Here is a 15,376-nt window from a genome sequence, read left to right on the forward strand (position 1 = left end):
CATTGTCTTGTGATGGATCACTTTTATTCAGAGTAGTGAATAATTATTTCGACTCTTTACATAAGTTATAATCCTACAAAACAGCCTTACAATAATTTCATATGAAAATATATTAAAAGTAGCAAGTAAAGTAAAACACTCTTTAACATTATGTTGCTTTTCAATATATTATTCAATGATAAATGCTGATTGGCTAATGTACTTTAATGTTGGATATCACACACAGTACAGCCATATTAATATGACAGCGTGGGTCACAATGATGCAAACGAGCTCCAACATTTAATGTTACACTGATGCCCTGACACAACAAACAGTAGATGAAAAGCATCAGACACAATAAAGTCTGTAACAATTGTGTCAGCCTCTCACATATGTTCTCAGGCTGATCTGCTTTCTTGTAACATGTGAAGTAAAGATGGTTGCATTTAACAGACTTACATTTGTTTATATCAGCTAGCTACTGACGGGACTAAAACAAAAAATTAGACACTTTTGTTATGCCCCTGACTGCAACAATGAGTTTTATGTTAAGAAACTAAGGATATACTGTTTACTAAGGATATACTGTTTACTGTCTGTCTGTCTGTCTGTCTGTTCACTGTCTCTCTCTTTGGTAGTTGGTGGTTCATTACATTAAATATTAGGGGTGCAACGATGCACAAAATTCACGGTTCGGTTCGGTTCGATACTTTCATGTCATGGTTCGACATTTTTTTCGATACAAAAAAAATGTTCATGCCTTTTTAATTTGTCATTTATTAAAATTATAAAGATCAAGGGCGTAGATTTGGTTTTGGCATTGGTGGGGACGGATGATTCAACCACCGAACCCCGCCCTGTTTCTTTTTTTTCCTGTCTTTGCTTCTTGATAGAAAAAGTAGAAATATACTTGCCTACATATGCTATTCTACATGCTTTTAAACCATTTAAAATTACAATTCATAGTTTTATATGTCAATTATATAATGTTAAGTTACTATTAAACAAATGACTAAGTATTTTAGACTTTAGTTTACTTCAGCCATATTCCATATAAATCAGGTATCATACAAAAATAAAAATAGCTTCAAATACAGTCATGACAATAAAAGAATATGACTTTAAGGACTTAACAACATTACTTCAGTTATAGTGCACCAACATCTCTTATACATTAGCACTAAGTGAACACTGAATGACCTGGTGGTTTTTGTCCATAAAACTACTCATCTAAGATTACCACAAAGTAAAAGATCTCTCAGCAAAATTATGCAACATTTTAGGCACTATTGCCCCGATCAAATCAGTGAGCTGGGATTTTTTATTCTAAACATGAACTACTGTTACAGCAACAGACATGGACTACTGGTGCCCCACACAACAACTCAATGTCCACTATGTGAAGGAGCCAAACACATGCCTTCTCCTCTCGTTAACTGAGATGAACTGCTGGCATATTTGTTTTACATCTATACTGTCCAGTCTCTCCTGGTGGACATGGCAACACGTTGTTCATGGTTACATACAATTTTAGACTAATGTGGGCCAAAGTCTAAAACGATGTGCTGGGAGTTTGCTGTTCTCGTCGGCTCAGATATTTGAAGTTTACACAGCTACATTCTCGCCTGAAAATATGTTAAAAGTTTATTTTGCGACCCAGAAAGAGTAATAAGAGTAATACTAAAACTAAGAAGCTGCAGTAGTAGCAGCCATTGCTGGAAACTGGAATTGGCTGTGCCAATCTGGGATATGGTTTTTCAATTTTGTTGTCTGGGTGGAAAAACGGGAGAAATTCGGGAGAATCGTGGCTCCGGGAGACTTTCGGGAGGGGCACTGAAATTCGGGATTCTCCCGGAAAAATCGGAAGTGTTGGCAAGTATGGCGTAGCATTGCCTGTAACGTTATTATGACGGACACATTTTATGAGTGAACTTAACTTTAAGTGACTTACAGGTTTCTTTGAAAAATACTTTCTTATATCCAGGTTCTTCCTTTGTGCTTCCATCCTCCTCTCCTCCTTGCAGGTCCTCGCAGCGCAGGCTTGCCGCTGCTAAAACTAAACAGAGCTCCCTGAAAGGCACAGCCAATCACATTGGCCATATTTGTCACATGAGGTAGGACTCCAGTAGAGAACGTAATTTAACTCTTTCTGCACCGCTAGGCTAGGTGAATGAGACGTTGACAGATCGTTTTTTTCTCTCTATCGGGTTTGTTTTTCTTTACTTGAAGAGATCAAATTATTGGTGGGGACAATTCAATAATCGCTGGATATTGGTGGGGACATGTCCCTTCCGTCCATGCCAAATCTACGCCCTTGATAAATATATATTTTAACTCAAAAGTACAGTTTTTAAATTTAATGTTGCTGAAACAACAAAATAATAGCATAAAATAAATCTATCTGATCGAGAAATCACTCATCTTTGGAAAAGAGAGTTTATTACAGAGAAATGGCTCTTTCCAAAATAAAAGCTATACTATACGCTTCTTCTGGGGTATATTCTCAGCAGCATATTAAACATATCAGGTCCCCATAAGGAGAATCATGTGCTAACGGCTGTCTAAATGACTTGGGTAAAGTTTGTAGCATGCGTGCTTGTTGTTTTTGTCTGCTTCCACTTGTCTTTGCACTAGGATGATGTCAGCGTAAATGTGCAGTCATATTCGTTGTGTTCCCACTAGTGCTGTCAGCGTTAATCTCGTTAAAATGACTTTAACGCCGTTAACGAGTTACCGCGGATCGCCCCGTGCATGGGGCTGGACGGCGTCAACACGTTAACAAGCTAACTGCGCTAATGCACTAGTTCCCACCAATTGAGCATTGCGTGGCACATCCGACATACTGTTTTACTTTTGTCCATGACGCGCTTACCATCAGGGTCATGCTTCACATGAAAACCAAGATAATTCCAAAGGCCAGATCTGAATGAGGGTGGGGGAGGTTCAGTTTCGGGTAGCGTTGAGGCAGTTGCCATGTTGCAATGAGCTTAGCTTCTGTCTTGCTAGCTTGGGCTGCGCTCAGTGGATCTGCACTCGACAGTGCAGTCTAGGCAGAGTAGTCGAACGCAGATCCACTGAGTGCTCAACACAGACAACATCGTCAGAAGAAAAGTTGATAAAATAAATAAAAAATTCGATACATATGCATACCGAACCGAAAGCACTGTATCGAACGGTTCAATATCGATACGAGTATTGTTGCACCCCTATTAAATATATAACATTACATCTAACAGGTGCAGCTAGTCAAATAATGAAGAACCACTTGCTGCTTAAGAGATCATATGATTGATCGGGTTTTGCTGACAAAGTGCCTTTTTCTATTTTGTGATTTGGGGCTATATAAATACAACTGAATAGTAGGACCAGAGAGAGAAATACTTCTACATCACAGTACAGTCTTTTGCCCTCAGTATGTCCAAAAGATTCAAGTGTCAGAGGGCTTTAGATCTTATATTTGAAGAGAGTCGGAGATTCCCCCTGCACAACTGCTAACATAATATGGATCGCACCAGAGCCTACACAATTTGCAAGTCATGTTCAAGATATCAAGTCATCCTTTCTGCTGCCGATTCCTGACTTAAATAAGAAATTTACACTGGATCTTGAGGGAAGATTTATTTTAAGAGATTAATAGAAAGATGTGGACGTAATACATCTGAACGCCTGCTTTGGGGATCCTCATCCTTGTCTACATGTCAAGAGAGGAGTTGACTGAATGTCTGTAGGATTCTGTGACAGGGAGAGAAATTTCTAGAGCTGCAATGTCTCTAAAGAGATTTTGTTTATTCTCAAGGATCATTAGATTTGATGACTGGGAATCAAAACCCATTATAAGGCAGGGATAATCTGCACTGTGGGACAACTTCATGACACTAGGCCCAGTGTAAATGTGCACAAATGGTTTGGAGGCCCCTGACCCTTCAAGGCAGCATATGGCTGCATATAATCTTGCTGTATTTTAATGTATGGAACGGGTACATTTATACACGGAAGCCAGATGGAGGACCTGCTGAAAGAAACTAGGGGGACCGTTTTTCACATCATACAACCTGGGACAGTAGCTTCTCAAAACAAAGCTGACAATGGTTGGAACGCATATTAATGCTAATGAGGACATTTTCTCAATTCCAGTTAGCCCTGATGCTGTGCTGTAGTGATGTATTTGATAGTGTTTAAAGTGCACAGGATACAACACTTTATGAATGTGTGTGGTTGGGCTGATGCAGGTTGAGCAAGAATAGAAGTGCTCTGTCAGCTCCAGTCTATAGGGTACAAATCTCAGTGGGACCTAGTGCTTTTGTTCTTTAATGTGTGCTTTCCTCTTGTTTTGCCTAGATTTCTCCTGGTTGCTGCTCATTCTTGCTGTCTACTATTTATGTTTTATTCTGGCAAAGTTGCCGTGTAGCACCCAATTTCATGTACATACAATGCCAATAAAGGGCTATTCTATTCTATTAAGCAGCTGACATCAAAAGTCTGCTAAATTCAAAGAAGTGAATTTTTCTACTTCTTTTTCATTCAAAATAGCATCTCTGTGTCAGAGTAAAGCTGGTTTTATGGTCCTGCAAATTTGTCCAACTGCATACATTTTTCAGTTGGACAGAGCAGGAAGAGGGGTTTTCAGAAGCTCCTGGGCAGTCTCCAAGATCCTGGCTGTGCACAGCTGGAAGCAGATGATATAAGCAACTCCCAAAAAAGCTAACTGGTTGACAAGTGGGCAGGAATAGAGCAGGGATGGTGGGTTTAATCAGTAATAAGAGAACCATGTCTGTCACGGACCAACAACAACAACACTGGCAAGTAACAAGTAATAGTAATAAGTATGTAACACATACTTTATACACTGCCTCCATCTGACAACAGAGCTCAGATTCTAGTATAAACCAGTACTGGCCCTGTCATCACCTAAAAAAGAACAAAGATATCAAACAAGAGTCCCAAAGATAGCTCCAGCAACTTCAAGTGAACAACCCAAAGGTTTGACCCCTACACAAGGTATCCAGAGCTCTTGTAGTGTGGGGGACATTTTTTTCCCCAATCCACTTGTCCCTTTAAACGTCCTCTTTATCAAAATAAAGTTCTTGCAAATTATCAACTTTGTCTAGATCAGGGGTCGGCAACCCGCGGCTCTTTAGTCCTTATTTTGCGGCGCCGGGTGGTTTGGGAAAATAAATTAGAAGTATTTAGCTGAAGTGTATTTTATTTGTGTTTAGTTCTTTTTTTAACTTGTACTTCTAAATTGGAAGATTATTGTGATTTTGAAATATAAAAATAAAATTATATTCTATTATTTTTTTCATCGCTCAAAATAAGCGTCACACTCGCGGAAGCCGGTATACCCGCCGAAACGCGGTGCATTTATCGAGACTTTCAACTCCAGGTAGGCCAATTATGGATCTTCGGATCGACATTATGTCGGCAGCTGTTCTCCACCGTGAACTATGTTAAAAACAAATACCGCTCACGCCTCACAGATGACAGCTTACAGTCCTGCATGAAGATGAATGCCCCGATTTGCAGACGCTGTGCGCAAAAGTTCGGGACCATAAGTCTTATTGTAAACATATCACGGCAGACCCGACGATGTTTCCATGAACATGCTTTTCAGCATCTCTTTATTGACCACTTTTCACATACGGTTGCTGTACACATACAGCCGGCTGTAGCTTCGCAGCTCACAGCCCGACAACACAACAGCAGAGAGAGCACAGACTTTAAGGCGGCGAGGCGTGATTGCGGGTGCCGCTCAGGTGCGTCCGCCTCCCCTGCAGCGGCACTGCAGACCACGCACCGCCACACACATTAACGTGGTAAAATACATATTTAGGCAGAATTTTGCAAATATCTATTTTTCATCTTTTAGCAGCATAGTGCTTTTTTCCAATTATTTTTTAAAAGTCAGGTCAAGGCTCCAAAAGCCCAAAGGCGATATAAGGGTGGCGGCTGACAACAGTTTTTGTTTGCTACATGGATCATTTTAGTTCAGCTGGGTGTCTTTCCTTTTGTTATATTTCTTTAAGAGTTCAAAATGTGTTAATTGCATAAATAAAATGTAATTTTCTCCGTAGCACTTCATGGATTTCATAAGGAACACACCTTAGTTGCTCTGTGGATTCTTTTAAAAAGCAGTTAAAAACTTATCTGTTCAAACAAGCCTTTTGTTGATCTACGTATTTTATATTCTTTACACTATTTACATTTGATCTTTTACATTGTGTATAATGTCTATTGATTGTATTGTTTATTTTAATATTTGCGTACAGCGCTTTGTGACTGCCTGTCTGTGAAAAGCGCTTAATAAATAAACTTTACTTACTTACTTTAGTTGTTCACACAAAGCATAAAGGTAAAAAAAACAATATATACAGTGTTATCTTCATTTTAGATTTCAAAAAGTATTTGCGGCTCCCAGTGTTTTCTTTTGCGTGGAAACCGGGTCCAGTTGGCTCTTTGGGTGTTAAAGGTTGCAGACCCCTGGTCTAGATGTTTTCATCATGTCACACATGTTCATTTGACATGTACATTAGTTTGTCACCTGTTTCTGTAGGTTGGAATTGGTCGAGGAGCAGCTCACCTCACTCTCTCTCTTGTCATCATCATGTATTATAGTGCAGCGATGAGTCTTTAAGGACTGTGACCGAGTGAACAGTCTCTTGCACTGTGAACACCAGTATGGCTTCTCTCCAGTGTGAACACGTAAGTGGCGGTTGTAACTGTATGAGCTATTGAAACATTTCCCACACTGGTCACAGCTGAATGGCTGCTCTCCAGTGTGGATGCGGAGGTGGCGAATATAGTTGCTTAGACGACCAAAACTCTTTCCGCATTCTTTACAATTATAGGGTTTCTCTCCCGTATGAGTGTGAATATGTTGCTTGTATGTTTTTGAAATAGAGAAGCTTTTCTTGCATAATTCACACTGGAATGGTTTTTCTCCCGTATGTATGCGTAAATGTGATTTATAATTACCCAGCTGAGAAAAACTCCTGCCACACTGGTCACAGCAGTATGGTTTCTCACCTGTGTGGACACGCTGGTGTATCTTGTAACTACTTAAGTCACTGAAGCTCTTTTCACATTGGCCACACTCATATGGTTTCTCTCCGGTATGGTTCCGCAGATGAAGACTGAAATGGCCTGACTGAGTGAAACTTTTTCCACAAAAATCACACTGGTAAGGTTTCTCTCCACTGTGGCTCAGCTGGTGCCGCTTGTATGAGCTTAAAAAGCTAAAACTCTTGGGGCACTGGTCACAGCAGTATGGTTTTTCTTTAGTATGGACACGCATGTGTATTTTGTAAATACTTAAGTAACTGAAACTCTTTTCACACTGCTCACACTGATACGGTCCGGTGTGGTCGCGAAGGTGCTGTCTGTAGGAACTCTGGTCACTGAAATCTCTACCACACTTGTTGCAGCAGTATGAGGTTTCTTCAGGGTGAGTATACAGGTGTATCTTGTAAGCATTAAACTGGCTAAAACTGCTGCCACACTGTTCACAGTGGTATAGTTCCTCTGATGTGTGACTCAGTTCGTGTCTTCTTAGACTACAGATCCGACTGAAACATTTCCCACAGGTCAGACACTGGTGAGGTCTGCTTCTGTCTGGATCTGATGGTTTCAGCTAAGTGGGGAAAAAAAGACAAATTAAGGTCAGCTGAGAACTTGCTCAAATAGTCCCTGTATATCATGAAGTGTTAACATAAAAAGATGCACTGTTTTTCAGGTTTGTTAGATACAACCCAGATTGTAATTTTAGGGAATATTACACAGGTTTTTGTGCTTAAATACGCTGCTTATTCTGAAATACAGTATGAGATTTTCTATTGCACTGCTTAAGCAATTATCAAAATGGAGGAAACACAAAACCTCTGTTATTGACCTGTCCATTGTGCGTGCCACCTCTAACCCAAAGTGAGGTAGAACAGACCAGATGGGGATGAGGGGTAAGAGGGGAGAGCAAAAAGCCAGGACACAGTCAATCAATCCATACATACATCCACTTACAGAGAGAAATTAGCCACACCTCTGGCCAGTTTAGACTCACTAGTTAACCTAACTGCACTGTTAACCTGAATGTGAGAAGACCCTGAAGTACCCAGAGAGAACCTACATTGAGGAGCCCACAGCAATTATTAAGAGTTCATAAATAACAATTCTCAAATGTGTTTTAAGTTAACAGCATTTATAAATTACTTAACATTCTCTATTGTTTTATAAATGATTATTTCATCAGTAACTAAAAGCTTGGCCTGGAATCATGATGAGTACAACTAGGGCTGCAACTAAAGATTATTTTGAGGGTCGACAAATCTGCCAATTATTCTTTTGATTAGTCCATTAGTCAGCATTGTTTCAAAAATTAAATTAAATTTTTTGTCTATTCCCAGTTACTGCTGATGTACCCCAAGGTTCAGTCTAAAGCCCTCTTCTTTTTATAATATACAACCACCCTCTTTGTGCCATTTTCTATAAATTTTATCTTTACTTTCACTGTTTTGCTGATGACACCCAGTTATATTTCTCCTGCAGGCCTGATTCATCCCTCCCACCTTCTTCTCTTACAGAATGCTTATCCGAATTAAAATCCTGGTTCAGCTCTAATATTCTTAAGCTCAACAAGGATAAAACTGAAATCCTTCTTATCGGCAATAAATCCAACCTACTGAAGGCAAATCATTTCACACTCACTATTGATAACTCCACAGTTCTCCCATTAGAGCCTTGGCGTCATCCTAGATGTTGGGTCTGTCTAGCACAGGCCCACCGCTGGAACGAGACAATTTAACTACACCGCAAAAGCATTAAACACCAAGTAGGCAAAGTTCGGTGGGCTACTCATGCATGAGGGAAGCCTGCCCAGAGCCAAGTGTCGTTCCACCCACTTGACCTCCGTCAGACTCTCAGCCAGGTTCCCCATAGCACTCCTTTTATTGGGGTTACATGAATATGCATAGGTTCATTAACATATGACGTATACATACACACAAAGAGTACCTTGCCTGTGGTTTTGTAAGAGTGTGTGTGTGTGTGTGTGAGAGAGAGAGAATGTGAACCTGTGAAGACTCCCCAAAGCTGGTGCCAGGAGTCTAGCGGTCCATCTAAACAAAAGGCTCTTATACTTAACCAGATACAGAGTGGGTGTCCTCCCATACCATAAATCAGTAAGAGCAAGATATAACCTCTCTCCTGACCTTAAGTTGTGTGTGCATGCCAGAGCACTCTGGAATGCACACAAAGTTTGCAGACTATTAAGGATCAAACCTCTACCAATCTACAACTAATTATAAAACTCTAAGCATATATACGTAGATATTTCTAAGCATAAATGACAATCAACTATACAAAACCTAACACTAGACAGCTCACTATCCTACAAATCTCACATCAATCTATGCAACATTAACCGATTATGTCCTTCTCCTTCCACCCAGTCTGCGTCCATTCTTGTTCATAGTCTCGTTATTTCCCACACTGACCATTGTAATTCTCTCTTAACCCCCCAAAAATCCCTCCAAAAGCTTTAACTGGTTCAAAACTCCACTGCCCGCATTAATACCAGAACCCTCCTACCAGCACATCACCCCTATCCTTCAGGATCTGGCTCCTTGTGAAAGCTTCTTCTGCTCACCTTCAGGGCCCTTCATAACCTGCTCCTCCTTACCTTTCTGACCTGTTTAGCACTACCTCCTCTGCCAGCTCACTTTGAGCTTCTTCTTCTATCCAACCTGTTCACGTCTGCATATTCACTGTGAACTTATTGTTTATTTTATCTTGTTTGGGTTTTTTTTTTTTTTTTTTTTTTTAAATTGGTCTTCATTTTGTCATTGTTTTACTATGCGTTTTATTCTATAGTTAAGCGTCCTTGGGTGTCTTGAAGGGCACTTTTAAATAAAATGTATTATTACTATTATTATTACTGATCAAAAGGCGTTTCAGTGCATTATTGAACACCTACTGTAAAGTGTGCCCTGCACAGCAGATAAACATCCACCCATATTTGTCCTGCAGGATGTTTGCAGCCAGCACTACATTGGAGCCACTGTCACAGACACAATTTTGCTTGGTGGAATCTCAAACCTGTCCACGGTATGCTCAATCCAAGGAGCAATGTTTGGCCCAGTGTGTCATTCTTCAAGTTGCACGTTTATGAGGCAGAAGCTAATGTTATCACTTAGTGCTTGATTTAAGAGTATTTTATTCAACAGCACTTTTAAGCTTACAAAGAGCAGCTTCATACTTACCCTTGTAAAATAAGTTCTGGAAAGCTGTGTAAGCTGTAACCTGAATAGAATGTGTTGATCATCATTTTTTTAACTATGGATATTGGTCTTGTGTTGTTGACATGACAGAGAATCCTCTCTGTTAATACGTCAACCATTTGCTGGTTGCATGAGCCTGTCCTTCAGCACAAAAATCATCTAGACTCCCTTGCTTATTGCTATCAAAACAAACAATCAAAAACCCACAAAGTTGTTACTAATCTATGTACTAAATTAAGTGCCTTGAGGCAACTGTTGTTGGGATATAGTGCCATCTAAATAAAACGGAATTGAATTAGTTAACAAAAACTGATGTCAAATAATGCTAATGTTAATGCATAAAACAAACCAAAGAAAACAAACCCCACACACACACAAAAAAACCCCCGAAACAAGAACAACAACCACAACAAGAAAAAAGCAACTCCAGGTCACTGGTGTACTATCGCAGTTCACCCGTTAGCTAACATAACTGAACTGGTGTTCACTTGGCAAACAATGAGCTTGTTTCCAACATGTAAACTAAGATACATTAACAGGGTGTCAAACTGACGCTAAACTGGAACAAACTTAATTTTCTAAAACTCCAGAGTTGACATGACGGCTCCAGAGTTGCTTAATGCTCATGCACTGCAGACGCGCTACCATGGAAGGAACGCTCTGCTTTGCACAATTTGCATTCAACTTTGTTTTTTGTGAAATGCTCCCACACTATTGAAAGTCTCTTTGAAACACATGTACTTAGTATATGTGACGTGTCAACATTGAAAAATTATCATTGCAGTAAAACATCATCAGAATGGTTCTACAGACCCTGTACAATGTAATTAGTGTTTGCAATGCCGAGCAAAACTGTACAGCAGGGTTAGACAATCACCAGACATAATGAGTCACATACACGAGTCTGCACTATGTGATGCTAATATGATGCACATTCTTACTTTGTTGCCCATGTATCCTGAAACATGTTGATTTCTTTTTGAGCTCACCTCTTCTGAACAACTCATTTTCCCTGCTCACTGACAAAAGATGGCAACCTTTTCCTGCTTCTTCTCAGCTGTGCTGCATCTAAAAATCACACAAAGAAGATGATTCATCACTCAAACACAGACATATGACATGAAATTAAAATAGACATTTAATTCCACTATGCTGAACTTTTAAAAATGAAATGGCTCTAAAGCAATTCCCAACTTCCATTCCACACGATACTTATTTTCATCAACTAATTCCTTTATTAGTGGAGATGAGACACTGTTTAATCGAAGCCTTTTTTTCCATTTCAAAAATACTCAAACTTTTTAAAACTTTGATTCAAATTTGCTGAGGACACGCTTGAAATTAAATTGATGTTCGTCCGATGCAGGTATGATTAATGAGAGCAATGCCTGAAGCACAGAGCTGGCAGTCCACAGGCAGAAGGATGACAACACATATGTCTCTTCCACCCTGTTGTTTCGGCCAACAGGGACAGCTTTCTGTGAGTGGTGGGCAGAAGGGATGGGGGCTTGCTGTTCTTTTTAACACTGAACTGTGCACTGCTGGAATTTACCCAACAGTGGGGGTGGGGGGGGCTAGACAGGTTGTCAGTCTGTCATAGGACCAACACATAGAGACAGACAACCAGAGAGAACCCACGCAAACCCACGCACAGATACAAACAGACTCAAACTGATCCACAAGGCTGGTTATGCTGTAGTGATGGAGCTGAACAACTCTCCACCACAATAACTGTACACATTTAACACGTTTAAAATGCAAACTTAAAAACACAAACTTGCATTTCTTTCTTTCTTTTTTTTCCACAAAATATATACAAATGTTTCTATATGACCACTAAGGTAGTCTACCATTTCTATACTTTAATCTGATTGCAGCTGACACAGGCAAAGAGCTAAACAGAAGACTTTAGTTTACAGTTCTGACTCTAAATGATTCCAAATCTAAGTTAACCTCAGGCTGACTGATGTGATGTGATTAAAACCATGTAACAAACACATCAGTTTGGAACTATGTCATCCATCATACAAAAGTTTGAATGAAGACATATTTTCAAAAAAAATGTAAACAATTACCAGCTCTGAATCATTTGATTTGAATAAACTAATATTACTGATTGGTGGGAATGAGACTTAAAAAGAACACAAATTAAGACGCGATTCAAGTGAAAAACTTCTATACTGGGAAATACAAGAACGATCAGTCATCCAATCAGACATGGTGTGTTCCAGAAATGCTATATGGTAATGATAAATAATTACCCCCAAAAAACAGATTTTGCACATATCTCTATTTTTCCTTGTCAGTGCAGTCCCAGGCCTGCAGAGACGACCTGAGCTCACAGCGCTCGGAGCTCCGCGCAGAAGATCACTGTGCAGATCCCCTCTCTACTAGGAGTCAGTAATCGTCCAGATTTAGCCTAGCACACCGTTCATTCAGAGTACAACGCAGATCCTTTCAGGCCCTCATTTGCCTGCTAACGCTGCCACGCAAATGCCTCCATCTTTAACAGTGACATCAGCTTCTTCCTCTCTCCGTCCGTGGGAGCTGTGACGTATTAGAGCAGCGCTACTGCCCCCTTGTGGGGGCGCCTGGTTTTCAAAATTTAAAAAAGATTTGGAAAACCAGCTTTTTAATTTGAAATTCGAAAATGGTTTTTCAAATGAGGTTTGTTTTTTGTGAAATTCTTTTCCGATTTTAAGTATTTATTAATGGATTGACAAGTAATTTTAAAATATTGATTTAAAAATTTAAAACGTTTTTTTTAATTTTAAATTAAATTATTAAACAATAAATTACTTTAGTAATGTTTGAATAAATGAAATAATTAAAAAATGAATTTACAAATGCATATTTGATTGTACAATTAATTATTTAAGCACAGAATTTATTATTCCGATCCGTGTGGCTCTTGTAGTCCTACATACCTGCCATATTCTTAGGATTCAACTGTTTATAATACTTTTAACTTTGGATTTTGCTTAGTTGTAATCAAGAGATTTCAACGACTGTCTTGCTAGTATATCTACATCCTCATTTCTTTCCAGACCAACATGTGCTTGAACCCAAAGAAATCCAACATTTACGCCACCATTGCACAATCTTGACCCTTGTTCTCCTGCCCTTATTGCAGTCTGCAAGTTTCATTAGTGCTGATAAACTGTGAGATGCAATAACTATAGCTTTTTGAATATTTCTGCCCACTGCAAACCTAGCATTATGGCTTCCAGTTCTACTGTGTTTATTGATAAAATGTCTCATTTTAATAGTTACTCTAAGTTGAGGAATGAAGACCGCAGCACCAGTCTGTAAATATTAGGACTTCATCTGTATATTGTTTCTCCATGTAAATCTGTGCTATATACTGAACAAGTGTATGACTTGACTTTCCTTTATTGCCTTTTGAATGTATAATCGCTATATAAGTTGCTTTTACTGTGCTCATAGCACACTTCCATGAGCTTATCTCTTCTTCTTTGGAAGGACATTTCTCCCATTTCCACCTGCATGGCTGTTACTGGAGATTTAAATGCACCACTGCAAATTCTGAGGGCTTGTTCTGCATCCAGAAATTTTAGTCCCCTAGGTCCAACCTGTTAAACAACATAAGATACAAGCATCTGGTCATACAGCTGCAAAGACAATGGTTTAGGTTGTTTTGAGAAACATATTACTGAGCTCTTTGCCACTGAAAGTTTAACCATGATGAATGGTATGATGAAAACAGGCACTTGCTTTCTAAAAAATAAGTGAGTCTTTCACGGACCATCTTTTCCATAGTTTTACCTGACTGAGATGTTAATTGGTCTGTAATTTGTTGGGTCTGATAGATCTTTTCCGGGTTTTAAAATTGGAACAATTGCAGACTGTTTCCATGTAGATGAAATTATACCCATTTCCCAAACTGCTTTAAGTAATCTCAAAACAGCAACAACTCAGTCATTATCCATGTACTCCAACACAGTATAACATTTACTGTCTTTACCTGGAGAGGTTTGATGAACATTTGTTAATGCCTTCTTAATTCATACTAAACAGTAAGTCCAAACTGTCTCTGAATTCAGTTCTTTTTACATTTACCCTACATCTAAGATTCTTTGCCAGCGTCTCATTCCTGCACTGTTTAGGAATATTCAATTCAATTCAATTCAATTTTATTTATATAGCGCCAAATCACAACAAAAGTCGCCTCAAGGCGCTTTATATTGTACAGTAGATAGCACAATAATAAATACAGAGAAAAACCCAACAATCATATGACCCCCTATGAGCAAGCACTTTGGCGACAGTGGGAAGGAAAAACTCCCTTTTAACAGGAAGAAACCTCCGGCAGAACCAGGCTCAGGGAGGGGCGGCCATCTGCTGCGACCGGTTGGGGTGAAAGAAGGAAAACAGGATGAAAGACATGCTGTGGAAGAGAGACAGAGATTAATAACAGATATGATTCGATGCAGAGAGGTCTATTAGCACATAGTGAGTGAGAAAGGTGACTGGAAGGGAAAAACTCAATGCATCATGGGAATCCCCGGCAGCCTACGTCTATTGCAGCATAACTAAGGGAGGATTCAGGGTCACCTGGTCCAGCCCTAACTATATGCTTTAGCAAAAAGGAAAGTTTTAAGCCTAATCTTGAAAGTAGAGATAGTGTCTGTCTCCCGAATCCAAACTGGAAGTTGGTTCCACAGAAGAGGGGCCTGAAAACTGAACGCTCTGCCTCCCATTCTACTTTTAAATACTCTAGGAACAACAAGTAGGCCTGCAGTGCAAGAGCGAAGTGCTCTAATAGGGTGATATGGTACTACAAGGTCATTAAGATAAGATGGGGCCTGATTATTTAAGACCTTGTATGTGAGGAGCAGGATTTTGAATTCAATTCTGGATTTAACAGGAAGCCAATGAAGGGAAGCCAAAACAGGAGAAATATGCTCTCTCTTTCTAGTCCCTGTCAGTACTCTTGCTGCAGCATTTTGGATTAGCTGAAGGCTTTTCAGCGAGTTTTTAGGACATCCTGATAATAGTGAATTACAGTAGTCCAGCCTGGAAGTAATAAATGCATGAACTAGTTTTTCAGCATCACTCTGAGACAGGATATTTCTAATTTTAGAGATGTTGCGCAAATGGAAGAAAGC

General features: G+C 39.5%; 1 protein-coding gene across 2 annotated transcripts; it reads right to left on the minus strand.

The window, feature by feature from the left end:
* Positions 1–6,350: 6,350 nt before the first annotated feature.
* LOC100694627 (zinc finger protein 239) lies at positions 6,351–12,880 on the minus strand. 2 transcript variants are annotated; one of them, XM_005457616.4, is made up of 3 exons: positions 12,509–12,880; positions 11,189–11,315; positions 6,351–7,609 (listed from the first exon to the last, which is right to left on the minus strand). In XM_005457616.4, exons 2-3 carry the CDS (start codon positions 11,252–11,254, stop codon positions 6,509–6,511), a joined length of 1,167 nt encoding a protein of 388 aa, XP_005457673.3. In that variant the 5' UTR covers positions 11,255–11,315; positions 12,509–12,880; the 3' UTR covers positions 6,351–6,508. The 2 variants fall into 2 exon arrangements, with proteins under 2 accessions (XP_005457673.3, XP_003452796.3); XM_003452748.5 differs by having other exon boundaries at positions 11,237–11,315; positions 12,509–12,870.
* Between the last annotated feature and the right edge of the window lie 2,496 nt (positions 12,881–15,376).

This window comes from Oreochromis niloticus, linkage group LG6, assembly GCF_001858045.2.
Source record: "Oreochromis niloticus isolate F11D_XX linkage group LG6, O_niloticus_UMD_NMBU, whole genome shotgun sequence".
Taxonomy (NCBI): domain Eukaryota; kingdom Metazoa; phylum Chordata; class Actinopteri; order Cichliformes; family Cichlidae; genus Oreochromis; species Oreochromis niloticus.